This window comes from Triturus cristatus, chromosome 8, assembly GCF_964204655.1.
Source record: "Triturus cristatus chromosome 8, aTriCri1.1, whole genome shotgun sequence".
NCBI classification, from domain to species: domain Eukaryota; kingdom Metazoa; phylum Chordata; class Amphibia; order Caudata; family Salamandridae; genus Triturus; species Triturus cristatus.
This window is the reverse complement of record NC_140591.1, coordinates 1,669,523,263-1,669,545,494: the sequence shown is the minus strand read 5'-3', so window position 1 is coordinate 1,669,545,494 and position 22,232 is coordinate 1,669,523,263. Positions and strand designations below refer to the sequence as shown.

The window sequence follows — 22,232 nt, the reverse complement described above, 5'->3', positions numbered from 1 at the left end:
ATGGCACTAAAGAAAGGTGCTACCATGAAAGGGGGCAGTGAGAAGAAGGAGCTCACCACCACTAGTATTTTGATCCAAACCTTTTTCAGGAAAACAAATTGTGCCTCTGCATCACTGGACCCACCCAAACCTAGGCCCAATCCCGTGTCTGTCACAGAGGCAGCCAGTCTAATCAAGGCAACCCCAACGAGCAGTGACATTGAAGTTGATTTATCTCTATCTCAAAGTAGTACCCAATCGTTGCAGGAAACTAAGAGGAGTGGACAACAACAACAGCCACAACCACCAATAGTAGTTCATCTCGAAGTAGGAGCAGTTCAGGAGATTAAGCTTCATGCCGAGGAAGTAGAGGAAGCTACTCTTTCAGAAGATCCATTGTATTGTAGATCTCCAGCAAGTGAAAGGAGGTTAGTGCATAATCTTTTTCTCCAAGCCCCCCCTCTGATGATCTGGACCCCACTTTAATCCCACCTCGGTCTGAGAGTGAGACATGCCACATGAGGCTAGGAAAAAGGAAGGTTCCTGAAAGCCTTAGACTTATGGGTGCAGATGAAGTAGGAGTAGAATGATGACGAGCCATTCGTCATGGATGTTAACCCAGCTCCAGTGGAGTCGATGCTAACCCATCAGAACTTGCTGTGAGGGTTGTAGCACCAAAGATACCGCCACCACTACCACGACCTACATCCACAACCACCTCAGTAGAAGTAGGTACTGCAGGCAGTCAAACATCAACATTCCCACCTATGCTAGCTTATCTGACATTGGCAGTGAAACCACCGTCAGAAAGTTGAACTCCCCAGTTTAGGACTTCATTTCGGTTAGCAAGAAGGAGGTGAACATTGCCATATGCTCTATTTGTGGAGCAAGTGTTTGTTGGGGTAGTTTGGTACAAACTATGGTACCGGGGGGCCAAATAACCCATTTGAGAAATCACCATATGATCCAGTGGGAGGTGTACCTTAGTGGCCAAAAAACTGTAAGTTTAGGTGGCGAAGGGGATGAAAGACTGAGCAGGGAATCTGATTTTATCACAGTAGAAGGTGAGGAAGAGGAAGACATTTTTGTTAGGCAAAGCAACACTGTCACCAGCAGTGCAGTAGTATCATTCACATTAGCAACATCGCAATTGCACAAGACTCAGGTCGAGACACCAAGGAAAGACAGTACAATGACTGCCCCGCAGAAACACACATTGAGCCTATCAACGTCTTCTCTCAAGAAGTCACCTCCATCAGTGGCAAAAGAAAAGAAAAAATTCCAGGATACTATTCCTGGCATGTTTAGGCGGGAGGGGCAGTATGAAAGCAACCACCCAAAGGTACATTTGTACAATGCCAAGCTAGCTAAAATGTTAGTGCTGGACCTCCTCCCTGTTTCATTTGAGGAAGGGTTGGGTTTTATTGAATTTGTGGCAGCCATCTGCCCAGAATGGAAGGTTCCCAGCTGGCCCTATTTTGCCAGATGTGCTGGAATTGCTTTGACAAGCTTTGCAGCAGAGTGCTGTTCACACTATCTACCTGATGACAGACATGTGGACCAGTTGCCAAGCCACTGATTACATGTGAATCACTGCATACTGGATCTCATTTGTGGAGGTTAGAGAAAAGATATCTGTAGGTGTTGACACAGATGACATTTTTAATGGTGCTCAAAAGCAGGCAAACGTAGCCATGTTCACCATGGAGACATCCCATACTGCTGCAAACATTTTGGAAGACTTGAACAACAAGCTTTTTGAATTACTGCAACCAAGAGGGCTTACGATTGGATTTTTTGCCATGGACCATGGCAGTAATATAGTTAAGGCCATGGCTGATGGTGGCTCTTTCAGGGTCCTGTGTTTGGCGCACCGTATCAACATCCCTGTACAGGACTTCCCATGAAAGAAGATCAAGTAAGTAGCTTACTGTCCTCCTGTAGAAGAATATGCACTAATTTCAGACATTTAGTCATGAATGATCATCACAATCTGCATGAGCTGATAGGCTACATATTATTGTTATTATTTATGATGATGAATTGATGATCGTGACAGTTATGCATTTGATCAGCCCTCTACCGAGTTACATGTGGCCACTTTTGTGTGAATGTTGTTGTAAAATTGCCCTCACCTAATTGTTCACGCACCATGCACAAAATGAATGACTGCAAAAACGACGATTCTTCTCTTCTCTCTTGCACTGGCTCTGAGTCCTCTCGGTACACTCCTTATGAAGTTTAACTTCTTTCTCCTTGACTCTCCAGTATCATTTTTGTTTTTCAATCTGCAGGCCCTCTTACCCTGCGCCATACTGGAAAAGCAACATAACACTCACGCTTACCTTACCTACCCCCTCTGCCAGGTACCTAAGATTTACGGACAGTCCAAGAGAAATGCAGATGCAACTCCCAATTTGTCAATACAGTGTACAGTTTTCTTTTAATATTCTTTAGAACTGTGTATGGTGTTTAATTTACTCCTACAGATAATTTGATTTGTAATATATTTGCTATCTTTCAAACCTCGGTAACACATAACATTTAGCTATAAAAAGTAACTTGGGCCTCTCTTGGGGGGGCGGACAGACCTTTTGGTTTGGTTTACCTGTACTCATTCCTTAGTTTCCTTTTGCTCCCATACAACAGATGTATGATGGTCGGCTGCTCAGTAATGTTGTCCTTGTGTGTTGTTTGTCTTTCTCAAACCTTTCCCAAAATTCCTCTACCTATCCATTCATCAAACCCCTAACCCTCTTACCCCGGGCTGGTGTATTGTGTGACTTAATAATTTACACCAAAAATTGATCACACAGGGCTGATGGGGCAATAACACAGTACAGTATGATGATCTGTAGCCCACATCGGCCATATGTATTACTTACCCACCCACACATAAAAAGAGTTTTTGATCTTTTCAGAGGAACATCATTGCGAGCGTCATCATTTAGGCATTGTATTGCGTCAAAGCTTACCCTTGTCCACTTTGTAGTTAGAGTCCGCTTCATTTTGTAACTTTTATTAGCTCACCATTGTTCTGAATAATTCAATTTAGCATTGCTCATCAAATTTTCTCTATTTTATCTCTTCTTGAGTCAATTATTTTTAAAGCTTGCATATAATAATGGCAGTTTGAGTTTGCCTAAGAGCGAATGGGACCTCACTTCTGATGCCTTCACTGTTAGTGAGCTAGCTTGCTACTACTACCACCAACATGGAACCTTGGGAAACAAAACCATGCAGCCCTCACTCCATCTAATCAGGCAAGAGAACTGTGGTTGATTGTGGCACTTCAATCTATATACAATGGAAATCCACCAGCCCACACCCACTCCGAGCCCTTAGGGTTCAATAGAGTTGCAAACTGCAAAGACTAGAAGGAGAGAATAGTATGACATTGGCAGGCAGGCCCCATGCAGTGCCTTCCACTTAGTGCATGGAAATGTAGGGGGATACAATGGGTACCCCCAGTGCCCCCCCTCGCAACGGGTCCCCAAATGTAATCCCCGCCAGCCTGTGAATGGTATTTTGACCACCATACACCAGCTGGCGGGTATGCAGCATTGTAATTTGGCAGACGGTGCCTGCTAGGCACCACCACCATTTTATGGATGCTGACCGCTCCGCCAGGCAATTGGACAGATTTCCTGTGGCGTATCTGTGGCAGGCGGTCTTTGCGCCCACCACGGTCGCGGTCAGATTCCCACCGCCAACCTAATTTGGCAGGGGGGAAATTCCTGTCTGATGGTGGAAGACCCGCCACCACAACGCTGGCAGTGGCGGTCCTTCCGCCATCGGAATCACTCCCAGAGCCAACAGTAGAGTAACTTGGGAGGCTCCTCCAGCAGCTCTCTCACCTACTTCAGCATTCTTCTTGCCCCTGGAAGCTGATGTAAGCCATTAAGACAAAAAAAGATTGGTGGTAAATAAAATAATCTCTCCAATAATAATTTTTGGTAAGAAACAGCAATTGCAATAACATTGAACATACCTATATCAGATCAATTAATAGTTTCATGGACCATCCTATCATATTACAAATTTCCTATACCTACCTAGCCCTATTCCAAATTTAGTTAACTAGATTTTGGAATTACTAATAAATTGCATTGAATGATGTTTCCTTCTTATCTCATTCGCAATCTCTCAACCCCCTTTGACAGACCAATTCACTAACTCTACATTTTTCTTTCAATGTGTTGATGGACGCATGCATATACCATACACATCACTTGGAAACTGGTTTCTTGACACTGTAGAAGCTACAAAAAAATAAAGGCTCTCAGAACTGAAGTGAGAGGACATGCTAAATTACTAATCTAACTACGCGAATCTTAGTGACAGGACAAATTAATCTGCATTACTTTATACATTAACAGCCCAATCGAGCACTAACAAGTTTGATTAGATAGAACCGAGGACCTGTCTAGAATAACGATCACATAATATTTATGAACTTAACTTACCTGAGTGTGAGAAGCATGGTTGCTATTTGGAAAAAAAGAATAATACCAATAGCATAGAACACAAGTAATAATAATATTATTAGTTACTAACCGAGCCCCACAAGCTCAAACGCTAGCAGGTCTAGCAGCTCCTGGTCTCGGTCCAGGAGATCAGACCACCAATGCATCAGCTGCTGCTAGGTGCACCAGACCCAAGAGCAGTGGTACACTGCCTGGCACACCCTTGAGTCCGTACCTGGACCCAGGCCTGCCGCCTTCTGCCAGAATGGTGGGAAGATGGCTCTGGACATAGAAGACCAGCACTGCCACCTACACCTCTGAAAACAAGGCAAGGGGGAGTCCCAGCACTGGTTTCAGGTTGCAAAGACAGGGAGGGAGTCAAGGAAGAAGAATGATTCCAAAAATAGCCAGGTCTTTACTGCCTTTCTAAATGCCCATTGCTTATGCATACTCCTGGTGGCAGCCTGGATGGAGTTCCGGAGCGCTGATGCCAGGGCACGGAACGACTGACCACCCACACGTGCTCTTCTAACTCAAGGAACGCATGCCAGGTGTTGATCTGCAGAGCGTAGCATGAGGCAAGGGACATAAGGGAGTAGTAGATAGGCTAGAATAGGGGGAGCTTGAGAGTTAAGGATTCTGTGTGAAATACACAGTGTTTTAAAGTAGATTCTTTTCTCCACCGGACGCCAATTCAGCTTGCGGATAGAGTTGGAGACTGAGCAGGATTTAGGAAGAGCAAATAGAGTACACACCGTGGCATTTCGTGCCCTCTGAAGTCGATTGAGCCCTGCTTTATGGCACCCAGGTAAAGAGAATTACAATAGTCCAGTCTAGCGAGTATAGTGAACTGGATCATAATCTGTCATGTCTGTGCATCAAAGAACCCAAGCAGAGGCTGAAGTCCTCATAAAAGCCCAAAACAGGTATCAGCCACTGATTTTGTTCATGCCTGAAAAGTCAATGTACTAACTACCCAGACAATCAGATCTTTTACAGCCTCCGTAGGCAATGGAGGTGCCACCAACAATCACTGCATATATGGGTGTCTTTTCTTAGAAGAAAGATCTCTGATTTGTTAGCATTCAGCTGCAGGCAGTTGGCCGCCATCCAATCCACGATGGCCACCATTTCATCCTGGAACTTGACCATGTTCTGGTTAGAGAAAAAGATGAGCATCATCAGCATAAGAAACCAAAGAGAGCCCCCTATCTTTTGCTACCACTGCAAGGGGTTGTATGTATTTGTTGAAAGCGTGGGGCTCAGAGCTGGTCTGTGCGGCACTCCATAATGTGCATTATGCACCTGGGAGCAGTAGGGGGGGCACTTGAAAAGACCTCTCAGACAGAAACGAATTAATCCAAGTTAGGGCAGCACCTCCAATACCAATCTCCTGTAGATGTCACAATAGGATCTCATGTGATTCTGTGTCAAATGTGGTGTTTAAGTTGAGTAGGATCAGATCTGAGCTGTTACCCTCATCCAGGGAGCCCCACAAGTATTTGGTAGCAGTAGATTCAGTGCTGTGGTGGGTTCTAAAAACCATTCTGCGATTAGTCAAAGGTTTCATTGGACTCCACAAATTTGGTTAAAATTGAGTTGATGTGCGATTCGGTAATTTTTATTACAAAGAGAAGTTGGGAAATGGGAGAGAAGTTTTCTGGCTCGGATACACCAAGAGTAGTTTTTTTAAACATAGGGATATCCTTGGCGTGTTCCATGGAGCGGGTACCACCGCTGACGACAAGGACATATTTACCAGTTCACAGAAAATGGGTAAAAGCTGTGGTAGAAATTTTGAGTACTGGTCACATTTAAGTGGGTTAGCTGGTGAGCCCGATTTGATTTTTTTGTAAAGGGTGCACAATTCTACATGGAATAATACTGGAAAACAAAGAAATGAGGGATCATGGAAAATAATCAGTCTCAGGACCTTCGTTGCCAGTAGTGGGGGGACATTTTTGTAGATACCCTCAACCTTCCTAATAAAAAAGGTGGCCAAATACTCACACTGAGTGTTCGAGGTAATGGTGGGTTCACCTGCCGGAGAGAGTTTTCTAAGGTCCTTTAGAAGGGAGAAGATACTTTTAGCTGGGTTGCTACTATTTTTAATGTTATCTGCAAAGTAGAGTCGGCTCTAGAATTTCAAATGAGTTTATGATAGGCCTTAATAGCTGAACAATATTGCATCTTGAAGCAGGATCATAGGAACATCTCCAGGCATGTTCTAGTACCATGCATTTTTTTCCTGGTGTCTGAGTCTCATTAAACCAAGGACTGACGTGTTCTTAAACTATACATATATTTGGCACTTGCCGAGAGTATGCATGAGCCATTCATGGAAAAGGCTGTTTGCTACTTCTGTGTCAGAAGGCAGTGGAGGCATCTGAGTTATTAGCAGATCTTGAGAGTGATTTGCGTCCAGCTTATGCCAGGGGTTTTTCAGAATAGGAATGGGGTGAAAACACGATGGTGGAACTTCACCCTTTAGCATCATAGGGATTAAAAAGTGGTCCGACCAGGCCATAGGGAGGTGCACTAGCTGGCAAGCTGTGAGATCCACCCAAAAATTACCGATCTCACTGTCTTGGCCAAACTCCAGGTAGATATTAAAATACCCACAATATTAAAGTTAGCAGTCTTGGTCAACAATATGCCGACTAGCTTGATTATCGCTTCCCTAAAAGTTTTCAAAAGACCAGGGGGGTGATAGACGAGCAGCCCTGATATGGTAAAGCTGCAGTTAAGTGTGACTCTCAGTCTCTGCCTTTGGACGACTCCGAATCCGGACCTCCGGGATTACAAACCTCTGGGGCCACATTACCCTCTCTTCCACCCACTCCACACCCCAAGAGTCGGACTCTTGTTCAGGCTCCAATGCAGAGCAAGAGGCGGGGCCCCATCCATAACGTGCCTCACCTCGCAACCTACACAAAGACACACAATTGAATATTGCCCCCAGGACTCCTTCGATATGTTAAATCTGGAGCACCAATTGCACCCCACTCCTCGGAGTGGATCACTGCGGATAAAGTCGCAGCCTACATTGAGGGGTGACTTCCTAGGCCACTCAACAAGGGAATCCACATCCGCCTGCGGACAGAATGCCCAAGACCAGACCTAGGTAAGAAGGTAGTGCTCACCCCGGAAACTGACAAGCACATGGCTACCTTCTTGGGGAAGTGCATGAACAATCCCAAGAAGGGGATCGACAGGTCCTGGCGGGCTTGCCAGGATAAACTCCTGGATATCTCAGGCCCCTTGACCTACTTTTTAGACATCATAGAGATGAGAAGGCATTCAGAGCATTGATTTCCCCTGAAGTGCTATCCAGTGGGGCAGAGTGGGCCATTATATTCCTGGGGAATACAAAATGTGCACTCGCTATGGAGAGGTGCCAGTCGCTCCTCATAAAGATCAACCCTAAACTGGACGACCTTGTTGCAGCTGAGGCAGTTCCAATTGCCCAGGGAGGATTGTTTGGTGACCTGTTTGTCTGGGAATTAGACATATTTGTGCAGACCTTATGTTGACAAGGCCCAGGCTTTGATAAATCATATCTTCACGCCTTGGTGCTTCACCGTGCCTGGTCGAAGCAGGGGGTGTTTGGCCAGCTGTGCACAGCATCCAGCCCCTGGCAGGTGACTCGTTACCAGGAGGGGTCAATATCAGGACACCTCTAAGTTCAGCAATTTTTATCACACCAGAGGCTTCACCCACTACACATGGCCAGAGAGGAGGATACCATAGCAGTGGCAACCAAGAAACCAATCACGGTGAAAGTTCATGTTTTTCCGCTGCAGTTCTTGTGGGGCAGACTTCAAGAATTCTTTCACAATTAGGAGGCCCTTACCTCCGATGCATGAGTCCTTCAAACAGCACAGGGCTTCAGTATAGAGTTCTACGGTCCCCCTGTCTAAGAGAAGCCCCTTAGACCTTTATCCCTTTGATCTTCTCGCATACAAACGCCACACTGGAGGAGATAGAAGTAGAGTAGCTTCTCCACAAGTGGGCGGTAGTGAAGACCTTCCTTCATTCAGGGTTTTATAAGCAATCTCTTTGTCGTGGACAAGAGGTATGGCAGCCAATGGCCAGTAATCAAGCTGAAGTAATTCAATGAGTGGATCGTCTTCCACTACTTCAAGATGGAAGGTATACATTTGTTAAGGGATCTTCTTCAGTCCAATGATTGGATGGAGTATCTGAACTACAAGGACACCTGCCTGATCATCCTGATTTACCCTCACCATAACATAAAACGTGTATTTGTAGAAGCGCACTTGTCACCCATGGGTTTTAAGGTGATGAACAACAGATGTTTATTGTTACCCAACTTAATGGTACTCATGTTATCGACCTCAGATGGATGAAGGACTGAGTGGACCCACCGGGATTTGAACCTGTGACCATTAGGTCATACACAGGCCCCTGCAGTGGATGCATTAGTCCACTAAGCCACCATATCTGGCTCCAGTTTCAGTGGTGGGGGGATGCATTTGAGTTCACTACCCTTCACTTCCCACTGTTGTCTGCCCCGTGGTGCTCCACAAAAGTAATGTGCCCGGTGGTGGAATTCCTCAGGGCCCCGGGTGTCATCTCATCATCTCCTAGGCTAGGATGGCATTCTCTTGATGGATCTGTGCACTTGGAATCTATCACTGCACCTACAAGGGGCAGCCTCTCTCCTGTAGTCTATCGGATTCTTAATAAAACAACGAAAGTCGGTTCTCATGCTCTCTCAGCCCTTGGTGTTCCTGAGATTTGTGGTAGACTGGCTCCAAGCCTCTCTCATCATTCCCTCCTGGAAAATGACCAAGATAAAACATGAATTATGTCATTTGGCGGCCAAACCCTCCCCTTCTAATGCCAAATATGGTGGTGAGACTTCATTTGTCCTCTATTCAAGCCGTTTTTCCGGGGCCCCTTCATTATTCAGCCCTCAAGCGCTTGAAAGGGTTTACCACAAAACAGGTCTCATGCACTCTCAGGTGCTTCACTGGTCGAAGGAGGCTCAAGCAGCGATCTACAGGTTGTTGGTCCATATGAAGGCATGGAATGTCCGGGCAATTTTCAGATCCCTTCTGAATCTTGTTATAAAATCCAATGCCAGTGACACTGGCTGGGGGCGAGATGTGGGGACAACTCTGCAGGAGGAAGATGGTCCTCTCTAGAAAAGTCCACCCATATCAATTGCCTCAATCTCTTGACAGAGTCCTTCGCAGTCTGCGGTTGCACCAAGGATCATGCACAGTGTTGTTTTCTCCTCAAGATGGGCAATGTGGCAGCAGTTCACCACATCAATTATTTCGGGGGTACTCGATCCAGGAACCTGCCAGAGCTGGCCTAAATTTTTGGGATTACTGCCTAGAGAATCAGATCTCGATGACGGCAGGCATCTCCCAGTAGCATCCAATCAGGTGGCTGATTAGCGTCCCTCCACCAGAAGGACACGAGTCTCTGGTGCTTACATGCATGGGTGTTCCAGATGCTCTGCAACAGATGGTGCCCATTTACTGTGGACCTCTTTGTGTCACACCTGGCCCATCAACTACTGAGATACTTCAGTTAGCGGACAGACCCAGAGGTGACCGCAATGGATGCCTTCCTCCAGGATGGTTAACTGGAGCAGGGATATGCCTTCCGTCCAATTGTCATGATAATGCACCTCTCAGCTCGAGTATGGAGGCAGGGGGTGGATATTGTCCTGGTGACCCTGACCTGGAAATCGCAAGTCTGGTATCCAGTTCTTCTGGAACTTTCTTAGGATGTTTCAATCCCTCTACCCCTATCTCCAAGGCATGGGCAGATATCACCATGAAGCGTTATAAGTCGGTGTGGGCTCAATGGCTGGTCTGGTGTCACCAACAGAGTTTGGATCTTGTGGGGCAGAAATTGCCCAAATCCAAAATGTCCTTGCCTCTTTGGCATTGGAGGGACTTGCTTTTGGGCAATCATTACCTTCAGGTCAGCGATATCCTCTGGCCATTCGCTGGTATGTGATTATCCAGTTGGGGAACATCCCCTGGTGAGGAAGCTTTTGCTGGGCATCTGCTTTTCCCTTCCTCTAGAACCCAGATATTCAGTCTTGTAGGCTTTAATTTGTTATTGTATTGGCAATGCAATAAGTATCTCTCACAAAAAGAGCTTTTGGCCAAGCTAGCTCTCTTCTCTGCCTGGTCTTATGCAGACGTGTCTTGGATGTCAGAACTCTGGACTTAACCCTGCAAGGGGTCACTTTTCACAGATCATGACATACAAAATGTAATTCTTGTTGGTTACTTACCCGTCTTTTCCAGATTCCTCAAAGCTGTGTGCTGTGAGATGTATAAAAGTTTATGAGGCTTTGACGGTGGTCATCCGTCCCCATAGGGAGAGATAGTTACTGGTGGCCCTAAAGAAGCCATTCAGGGTGGTCTCTTCACCTACCATCGCCAGATGGGACGATTGAGCATTGCAGGAAGCAGGCATTGATACCAAGACGTTTGGAGCACATTCCATCAGGGGAGCTATCGCGTCAAAAGCATTCTACCTTGGAGGATATCCTTTAAGTCTGGAGGATATCCTTAATGCGGCGGATTGGTTTTCAGATGCTATTTTTTAAGAGGTTCTTTTTTAAGCCAGTCACAGCCAGTGCTGTTGGTGGTCAAGCTTTAAACCAGCATAATCCTTGCCTCCAGTCTTAATAGAATTAAACATGTCCTAGCTATCATAATAAAAAGCTTCAATTCTATTAAGAACACGGAGGCGGGGATAAACCCACCCATGTTGATACTCTCCCGCTTTTGGAAACAACAGGTTATGTAAAGGTGGGTATATAAATTACTCTCTTTGGTTAATTGGTTTCATGAAGTTCTTCTTTGCATTTGTGTCATTGTTGACCTCTGCCGGACAAGTTGGAGGAGTTATCTCTAGGATCTGATGGCTCGAAGCAGGAATAAAGGTGTCACTATCCATCTGCAGTCACAGAAAGGAAGAGGAGGTGGTAACATCAGCAAGGAACTACGGAGGGGTCCTGGACTCATCTGATTGGACAATGCATATGGCTGAACTGTTCAACTTTTTCCTAAGGGTTATGGGAAATTAAGTATTTTGCTGTTGTTTATTTAATGGCTGCTGTTGAATAAAATGTGGAAAGAACAGCATAAACCTCTTCTCTGTGTCGTTAAAAGAATTAAAACTTTCCATTACAATAGCTTCATTCTTATTGATGTAGAATATCATGGTACTATTAGACTTGAATTACTGGAACCTGAAGTCATAGCTTAAACAAGCAAGAATAATTACATGGATATAGAAAGGACAGAAAAAAAACATTTGCAAAGTAAAGTATTGAGCCTCCAACCTTGGCACTTCTCTTTGGGTGGGTGCCCAAATGTAATCAAGCGAAATGGCAGCATTCACAGTGCCAAAGAGCCAGTGGTTGAAGAAGTTTGACCCATTGATCCTGTGGTGTATGTTGAGGTGGGTGAAAGCAACATGTGAATGACAGAATAATTCATGAAGATGTAATGTTATTTTGTGTGTGTTTGATGCTGATGAAGTGGCCTTTGAGCCACATCTAAAAATGTAGCTGCAGACTAAGACATGGAGCACTAGAAGAAGTGGCTATTTTCAAGGAGTTTTTGTCAGTGCCCTTTGTATGAAATATCTAGTAGTGAGGTACCTTTGATGTATGAATTTATTTATTTGTAGTTTTTTTTTACAGCTCTGTGTGACCAAATGGCCACAGTACTTTTGGGGGAGGTGGGTCAGTCAAGTGTCAGTGAATTACTGATAGAAATTCTGGTAGTTAGGAATTGTTAGCCCTGGCATCCTTGGCATGGCTTCTCCTCACTTTCTGCCTTCTGACCTCCTGTTTTTGACTGCTGTGCTGACATTGATTACGCTGGTTTTAGGACTCAGAGCACTTTACCACTGATAACAAGTGCTAAAGTGCTAAAGTGCATGTGCTGTTAAACTTAAACATGTCAATATTGGTCTATCCAAAATTGGTGTATTTAATTTACTTATATGTCCTTAGTACGGCTGGGAACCTACACCACAATAGATCAGATCCCGACATGGCAGCAAACATGGCCAACAGCGCTGTGCAGGCTTTGTGGTCTCTCTGAAGAAACCTTGATTCATGTTCTGTGCATCTGTCCCCTTTTGAGTAAATTGAGACGGTATTATCTCCTACAGTCATTCCGCCTTTTCCAAATCAGAACATGTCGATCGGCAGCCATGTTAGTATTGAACAGCCAACAGCTGCAGACAGCTTGCAGGGCCACTAGATTTTTTCAGAAAGCGAGTCTCCTTCTGCTGAAAAATGAAAAAAGAGGTGACCTATTGGGCAAAACCTAAAGTCTTATTGGAATAAATGACTTTGAAGATAGACTTTGAAGATAGATAATGAAAGTTGGACTTTATTCCTCCAACAAAAAAAACAAAAAAAGTCATCATTCTGTAAATGCTTTCTTAATTATTTATTTAAATGGAATAAGTTCTATTGAATTTTACTCTTTTGTAAAGGTTTTGATTAACCATACACAATAAAATTTTACTTACTTACTTACTTATATGTCCTTAGTAAAATGAACTGCCTAAGTAGAGGGTCTTTAAATTAAATGCTACTAGTAGGTCTGCAGCACTGATTGTATAACCCACATAAGTAGCACTTTAAACATGTCTCAGGCCTGCCATTGCAGAGCCTGTGTGCATAGCTGCCAACTGTTCCGTTTTTGCCGGGACAGTCCTGGCAAGTTGGAGACTGTCCTGGGTATTTCACTATCCTGGGACAGTCCGGGCAATTGCACTCCCAGCCCTTTTAATTGCAATCCACAGTGTGGCAGTGGGATATCAATTCACCTAGCCACTTGCAATCAGGTCTATACACTGTGCTGGACAGCAGTTATGTATGCGGTGACAAAAAACACATGCAATCATTTGGTCAACCCTGAATGGCCAACATAAGGACACTGCCTTATAAATATTTACCCAGTCTTGTGGTTCACACGTCTTTTGGTTACGTATGCTATGCTCATTTCTGGGATGTCCCCACAGATCTCTCAAGATGATAAAATTATATGAGGCTTTCGAAGAGTCAGTGCTGCAAAGTGTCAATGGAAATGTTTTTCAAATGTTGCCAATTATGTGTGTGTGCAGTTTTAAACTGCCATGTTGACCTGGCAAGTTAACCTACTTGCCAGGCCAAAACCTTCTTTATTTATTACATATAGGTCACCCAAAGGGCAGGCTGCAGTGTCCTTAAAAAGTGGGACATATACTTTTAAGCTTTACATGTCTTGGTAGTGAAAAACTCCTACATTTGCTTTTCACTACTGCATGCCCTATCTCTTCCATAGTATAACAGTGGGACTAACTTATTACATTTTCTAATTACAGTTTCCAATTGTGAAAATATAGGGTAATCAAATTTAGTGTCTCTGGAATCACAATTTAAAAATACAACTTATGGTGAAGTTGGTTTTTAAATTGTAGTTCTGAAAATGTCACTTTCAGAAAGTTGGCAGTTTCTTACTTAAACTGTTTGGGGCTTTTCTGCCTGTCGCAGAAATACTTGTCTGGGGTGGGTAACAGCTGGCTTCCTGCATTCCCCCTGGACAGCCACACACAAAGAAAGGGTAGGAGTGACTGCCTAGTCATCTGCATGTTGATGGATCATCCTAAGCAGGAGGGAAGGGTGGAGCTGGCACTCTGCACCTGAGAGGGATGGGTCCTGGCCCCACACAAAGGATTGCATACCCTCCTAGAGTGAATCAGGAGCCAGGGCAGGAAAGGCAGGGTCTTGTGCACTTTAAAGCAGTTCCTTGAAGTCTCCCTACTTCAAAGGCCAAATGGTGTATAAGCACTGGGCTCTTACCCCACCAACTGAAAACACTGCTGTAACGAAGGACATTGTTCCAGAAAGAAGAGCTGCTGTGCTGTAGAAGGGACTTCCACTTTGCTAAAAATGTTTTGCTGTATTGGCCTGCTGCCTGCTGATTGCCATGATGGAAGTGAGAAGGACTGTATCTGTTCTCTGCATCCATGAATACAAGTTTACCCAAAGGCATGTTGGCATGCCTCCTGTTGCTGAAGTCTCAGGGATATCAAAGACTTCGTCTTTCATCTTCAACACAGCATTTGGACTTTACTTGCCTTAAGTCTTGCTCTGCCAAGTGGTGCTAATACAGTGCAAACCCCTTGAAAATGAGCTTAAAGTGCTGCATCTGACAAGAACCTGTGCATCCATATTGTAGTGCCAATCAGAACAAACGCATTGCCTGCTGCAAGATATGGATCAACACTACATCACTGCTGAGAGGTCTGGGACCAGCACACCACACTTGGCACTGCTGCATCACCTCCTGAATGACCGCCTCAGGAACCAATGCATCCCGGCAACAGTGTGGAGAAGATCCCGCATCGCCTCCAGCAAGAAATAAGCCAGCGCTTTGCCTTCGGAGCCGCCACATTCCAGAATCTGCACTTTGTCCAGAGCACTGACTCATCACCACTATTGCATGGAGAAATCCGGGCACAACCTGAACTGCACGGAGAGCATTGATGCATTGTACTCGCATTTCGTTCTGTGACAAGGGATTAAGGTACTTTGCAAGCGGGCCCTGCGTGTGTCCTGTAGCCGGCCAATGTTCCGTCATAGGTTGCCTAAACTCTTGAATTTGTCCTGGTCCAGCTTGACCCTGTTTACCCCTATAAGTACTATTTACTTCTAACTGCTATTTTCACACTAATTATTTTAAAATTCTTGACTTCTACTTTTTGGAGTTTTGTCTTTTTTGTCTTGTTTTGTTCAGAATATGCTAATCTATTTTTCTAAACTGGTGTGGAGTCTTTTTGTGGTGTTTTCACTTTGTTAAGTTTTGCTGTATTGCACAAATACTTTACACATTGCCTCTTAAGTTAAGCCAGCCTGCTCTGTGCCAGAATACCAAAGGATGAGCAGGGTTAGGGTTTGCTCTGTTTCTGACTTACCCTGACTAGGTTTGTCGCTCCTGCTTGAATAGGGTGTATACTCTGCCAACAAGAAACCCCTTTATTCAAGTGTTTTCAGCAGCACAACTACTTTCTGTTTGCCATGACTTTGTGCCTCTACAGTTACACTAATGTGTATGTAGAAAGCAATCCCACACATGTTGACAGATTATTAACACTACTGTGTATGCAGAAAGCAATCCCCAAAATGTTAATTGAGAGATTTTGTTTTTCACTTCCCAGCAAAATATGGGGTCTACCTTTCACATAGTGATACATACTGATATGAAACTGTTGTTGAAAATAAAATGAATGAAAGTGTTGATTGGCCAGTTTACATTCAATAGGTGTAACATTCACAATAGATGAACACAAGATCCATTACACCAAAGACCATGATGTGTGCACATCTCAGGAAGACACTTTAGTCTTCCCACTCAAACTGCCCAACAGCCACATCTGTAGCAACCTAACATCACACTGTGGTCTTTGTCTCAATGTCTGTTGTGTATGTTATAGATATTCAATTTGCCTGTGTATGAATCAAAATATTTTCCATTACCTGATATCATCAATCACATACTTTTTTTGCCCCACAGGTTTACCATTCGATATTACCGGGACCTGCTGGCCATGCTTTTTGCCATTGAGGAAATTAATCACAAGGCCGACCTGTTATCAAACATTACTTTGGGTTTCCGGATCTTAGATTCCTGCACATCTCAAAATAGAGCCATTCATGGGCTCTTACAAGTGCTGTCAGGGAAATCTGACCCAATGCCGGGGTACAACTGCAATTTAAAATCAATGCCAGTAGGATTTGTTGGAGAAATGCTGTCATCCACATCTATTCCACTAGCCAGAATTGCAGGACCTTTTCATTTCCCAGTGGTAAGCAGGCAGCTGAATACATAATTATGACTCGATAGAATTAATGGTGGCTGATTCAACCCAAACAGAGGACTACAGAGGACTTGCAGATCACTACAGAGACCCCTTTTGTAGAAAACTATATGGATGGTCAAGTGCAGACCTTCTAAGAAGCCAAATATTTGTAAGGGAAATGTCAAAATAGTTTCAAACTAAGCTATACAACACCAAATCTACAACACTATAACTTGGGGATACAAATGAAAACGGGCTCCAGTGACTGCTGGACTTGCCGTTGGCTTTTGTCACCATAAATCATGACCTCGTCAAACATACTCTAAGATAAAGAATTAGCTACTTCTACACCTGTTTCTCCAAGAGGGAGGTTCCCCAGGGAGCAGAATTATTTCAGTCAGGCAACAGCTGCCTTTGCCTTAGGTTCTCATGTTACCTCCATTCATTGAACATTTCTTAAGCCAAACAGGTCTCTGGCATTTCCAGACTTCAACCAAAAAGTGTGAGAGAGAATTTCTAGAATGGGCTGGAGATACCACTCACCAGTACTATAGAAGGTGTCCTTGAATTCTTCAGTAGAGATGGAACGCTCTCTCTCCTCTTCAGATCCATGGTTCTGGAGGTGACCTCTCCTAAGCCAATCATGTTAAAATCATACTGTTTCACAGCCAGCTGTTCATCAAAGTGACATGCTTCATATTTTGGGGACAAGCCATGTGACAGCACAACTATCTCAAAGTTCCAGGCAACCAAAATGAAAAAACGGTGATTCCCTGTCTCAGCTGTACGGAGCTCTCCTCTGCTCACCAGCTCACCAGTGCCCCTGCTCACCAGCTCCATCCATTGCCCTTCTCCTATACTGCTGCAATGGTGTCCAGAGGGCCGACTGACTGCCATTGTAATCAGCCCCCAAAAGTGTCAGAGCACATGGCTTGATTTGTAAAGTCTACACAAGTTCCTACTGCATGTCAGTGCTGTTCTGTGAACAGAGCTATCATAGCCCAAGTTGGAGCCCCACTTTAGTGTCCCCTGCCAGAAGTCTTTTTCTGGTGAGGGGCCAATTACCCCTGTCAATTTAGTAGATTTTGTGTCTTTTTAACTAACTTTTGCACAGTTATTCTTCAGAATATTTCACATGTGAGTCAACGTTGGACCTGAAGTTAGCCCAGGTTAGGTTAGCAATCAGGCCAGATTAACGTATTCTGTAAAGAACATAGGGCTGGTCATCAGGACAATGCCATCTGTCTAGTTAGGAAATAGAGGGATGAAATCTCATAGAGGACAATACCAAAACCATCATCTACTAATGTCTTCTGGGCCTGCTGGTATGCCTCAGTGCAGTGACAAAGCATCAATTAAAGGCCCAGGAGCTTAGTGTGAAACTGCATAATTTTGTGGAAGCCCCTGCCACACTTTAGTAAACGGAACCCCAATGTTTTTCATTCAAAGATCTTCCACTAACCTAGGTACAAAGAGCCTGGAAACAGTAAAGAAGTTGGAGTCCTGACAAGGCTGGGCTGGTAGGTCTCACTAAATTCACATAAGTAAAAAACTCAAAATTATAAAATGTCTTCCTAGGCTCAGGTCAACAAACCAAGGTAGGATAAACAGAAGCAGATTGCATCTCTAATCATGGGATTTTGCCAGGACTTCACTGTTCGAGCTGTATACCGGAATAACCAGAGTGGTTTTGGGGGGTAGAGGGCAGTTTAATTCATGCATACTGCTAGAAACTGATTGTGTGAAATTAAATCAAATCTTCTTAAAATCCCTTTTACTACAGATCAGCTATGGATCAATGGTCTCCACGCTGAGCGACAAGCTACAGTTTCCATCTTTTCTACGTACAGTGCCAAGCAACACCTTCCAGATGAAGGCCTTAGCACAGTTAATTAGATTCTTCAGATGGACATGGATTGGGATGATCCTCTCTGACGATGAGCTGGGAATGTTGGGGGGACAATCCTTAAAAGGATTGATTGAGAAGAACGGAGGTTGTGTTGCATTCATGGAAAAAGTCCATCTAAGCTACTCTACAGCCAAGATCACCAATGTTGTGGAAATTGCCAAGAGACATAATGTGAAAGTAATCATTGTTCACTGCCCTGAGCCCCATCTAAAGAAGGTCATGGAGGTCTTCTTTGCACTGAGTGTGACGGATAAAGTCTTTGTCTTCTCTGCATCCTTTACATTTTCTCATGCACTCTTCCCCAGGCACACCTGGACACTCTTAAATGGATCTCTACAACTAGCCCTCCGTTTCTCAAAGATGCCCGGATTTGAGTGGTTTCTTTCCCACCTTAATCCATTGCAAGATTCCAATGATCAATTTGTTAAACTTTTCTGGGAGAAAGCTTTCAACTGCAAGTGGCCAGGATCTAACACAACTGAGAAAATGACGGCGATGGAGCACAGTGGAATCCAGGTTTCTTGCTCAGAGAACCAGACTTTAGATAAAATGGCTGCTTTTCTTTTTGAAGTTTATGATCTCAGAGTCTCCTTCCATACCTATCTTGCAGTTTATGCCCTTGCCCATGCTATGAACTCATTGATATCCTGTAAACCTGGACAAGGACCGTTCATTAATAGTGATTGTGCTGATATCAATAACTTTCCACCTTGGCAGGTAAATGAGTGATAAGCGTATCTATCGCAATAGGTCATGATTGTCTTAATGTCTCAGTTTTATGGCTTATGTGACGCATGCTATTTGTTCATATTGATGGGTCTTTTAACTGCAGCATTATTACGTTTTTGCTTGAAATCTAATTCTTGGCATCCTAGCTTTAGTAAAAAAACTCAATTTTTGAATTAAGTGTCAGTTTACTATCAGTGAAAATTCTCACATTTTTGTTTCACTAATATCTTTGGCACCGTTTGAACAATCTTCACGAAACGTTCCAAAAAAGTAGCTCATCCACCATCCTGGAAAGTTTCAGTGTGCTCTACAAAGTGGGGGCCTGTGAAAAAGGAACCCAAAACAAGTTATCCCTGTGCTGTTTCTCATAGGAAACTTGGGGGCATATTATCAAGAACGGCGTTAAAATTATTGCCGGTTTAGCAGCAGCAAACTGCCGCTAAAGCAGCGATAATGGGCTTGATAATATGCCCTGGAGAGTTCCAATAGAATATGGACTTCTATTGGAATTCTCTAGGGCATATTATCAAGCTCATTATCACCGCTTTAGCGGCAGTTTTCTGCAGCTAAACCGGCGATAACTTTTAACACCGTCCTTGATAATATGCCCATAGGGAGTAAGTCCCCTTGTTGTTAAAGTAAAACATAAATGAAACTGTAAAGGGGGAGAGCAGTTGTACCCTGATCCACTTCTAGTTATGGGGGGGTCAAAGAGTGCCCACCATCTTGCTGGATCACCCGTGATGCACACTGACTCCCGATGCAAAAAGTCCTGTGGGCATAAACGATGAACAGTCCACTCCCTCCAGACACTCAAGCCCCATCAGGTGGCTAAACTCCTACAACGCACATTCTTAGCTCTGTACTGGATCCTTTGCAGTTGGGCGGCATCTTATTTACAATCAATGAGACATGAGTGACCAAGCCACTGTAATGCACAGCCATCGCATTGTACAGAAGTATTCATGAAAAGTCCACTCCCTCCAGACACCCAAGTCTCCTTTGTTGGTAAAGTGCCTACTAAGCACAACCTTCACCCTGTGCAGAATTGTTCCGGAGAGCCCACTTCCTCCAGACACCGACCCCCTTATGTGGCCAAGCCCAAACTACACCCAGCCTTGGCTCTGTAGAAAAGGCTTTATGAAGAGCCCATTGCCTCCAGACACCAAAGTGTTCTTAGGTGGTCAAGCCCCTCCCCACAAATCCTTCGCCCTGTCCAGAACTTTTCACAGAGAGCCTACTAACTCCAGTCACCCAAGCTCCCTCAGGTGGCCATAAGCCTACTAAACACAGCCTTTGCCCTGTGTACAACTCTTGACAGACAGCCCACTTACTCTTGACCTGCAAACCTCTATTAAGCTCAGCATTTGCAATGTCTTAAACCCTTTGCAAGTAGGTGGTCTCTTGTGGCCAATCAACCAGACATGAGTGGAAATCCGCTGCTCCTCATGGTCCTTGCTCTGCATGTAATTATTACGGACAGGCCAGTTTCTTTAGACAGCAAAGCAGACTGAAGCCCATTGAAACCCGCTTAGGTGTGTTTAAATCCCTCAGGATTACTCTGATGCATTTTCACACACCCTTTTGAGAGGGAGGCTGCGGTATAATTTTTTTCATGTAAAAAAATATTAGATAGGTCCCACCGTACTCCCATGGTGCTGGTTAATCACCGCCAAAATAGGGTTATTTACCCATTATGGTATGATGGTGCTCCCATGGTACTAATAAGATTATATATATATAAAGTTGAATTGAAATAATTTCCATAAATGAGAGGAATGTGTGTTGTATGAACTGGAGAGACCAGAACTGCACCATATGTACAAGGCCTGGCACAGCCCTACTCTCTGCATGTGCTGGCACACTTTCTGCAGCCATGTGCCAATGCAGGTATACTTGCACCATAATGTCTGCATTATTGTCAGGAAAATGTTTGTGCAGAAAGAGGTCTCTTACTGATTATAAAAAACTATTATGTAAGGCAATTTCCTCTGAATATATATGTTCTGCAAAATGCAGCACACATTCAAACGGAAATATTTCTTCTTGTTACGCCAGCCTCATGAAGGCATGCGCTTTTGGTGCAAAAATATGTCTAAATGTCTTTGTAGATGTGGATTTCCCCTAAAACTAATGAATGAATTACCAGGAACACCCATAGAGCACCCAATGAACATCCTTTTGATGAAAAGTAACGCATACCAATACGTTGCAACGCATTGCATTACTTTTGTTTCAACCAACACATAACGTAATTTGAGTTGATCATTTAAATACCAAACAGACTTTTTTGTTTGATCTGCATTAATAAAGTAAACTAAAACTGAAGCAAAACATTTGTTAATCTGGTGGAAATCAATAATAGTAAATCTTTGCTTTTCACTTACAACTATAACCATAGACTTACCTTTTAATATTATTATTTATAAACTGTGATAGCAGATTAACTTCTGGGCCTTCCCCCTACCCCAGAGCTGCTCAATTTTTGAGCTATTTGGGGTAGTTCTCCATAACTGTTTTTCCACATAAGGTATCCACCCCAGGTTTTGCAGCCTTTTTGCACAACATACTGGGTATTCTAAAGGTACCCAGGGGTTTGTAGAGTTCCCTGGAAGGAACTGGTAAAAGATAGCTCTATCTTGCGCTTTCCAAAAAAAATAGGAAAAAACTGCTCCAGATTAAAGTGTCTCTAGTTTTTTTTCTTCTAAAAATAGCATCAACAAACAGTTTGGTGTGCTAATATTGCCACCTCTCTATCGATCAGGAACATGCAGAGATGAATCAAAAAATCTACGTTTGTACCACAGTTTTTGCATTTTTCAGAGGGAGACGATTTGTTCCTATTTTTGTGTTCTAAAACTACTTCCAGTTTGTGCTAGAAACCAGTGTGGAACCCATGGGTGATCCAGGACAGCTGCAGATTTCCGAGAAATAGATACAATTCCAAATTCAGCACGGGGTCATATGTGTAGAGGTTTTTACAAAGAAGATAACTGTTGATATAAAGAAATACTGAAAATGCAGTAGGACAAAACTGTAATTTGTGAAAAATGTCCATCTGTCACTCCTTGTGACAATAGCTGACTTACAAAAGCAATATACCATTATGCCAGCTAGACCCTTCTGGTTTTGGGGTTATACAGGGTTTGTAGGTTCTCCAAGAACCCAAGATGCTCAGAGCCAACACCTGAGCTGCACCGTACAGTAGTTTATCACTGTATACTGAGTAAAGAGAAACTCATTTGATGAGCTATGTAGAGTTAAAATGGTTATCGATGAAACATATG

The 22,232-nt window shown here is 43.8% G+C and overlaps 1 protein-coding gene across 1 annotated transcript; it reads left to right on the top strand.

The window, feature by feature from the left end:
• Positions 1–21,880, top strand: LOC146808545 (vomeronasal type-2 receptor 1-like). Its single transcript, XM_085623993.1, has 4 exons — positions 1–407; positions 16,022–16,313; positions 18,091–18,933; positions 21,815–21,880. Exons 1-4 carry the CDS (start codon positions 1–3, stop codon positions 21,878–21,880), a joined length of 1,608 nt encoding a protein of 535 aa, XP_085480119.1.
• The last annotated feature ends 352 nt before the right edge of the window (positions 21,881–22,232 follow it).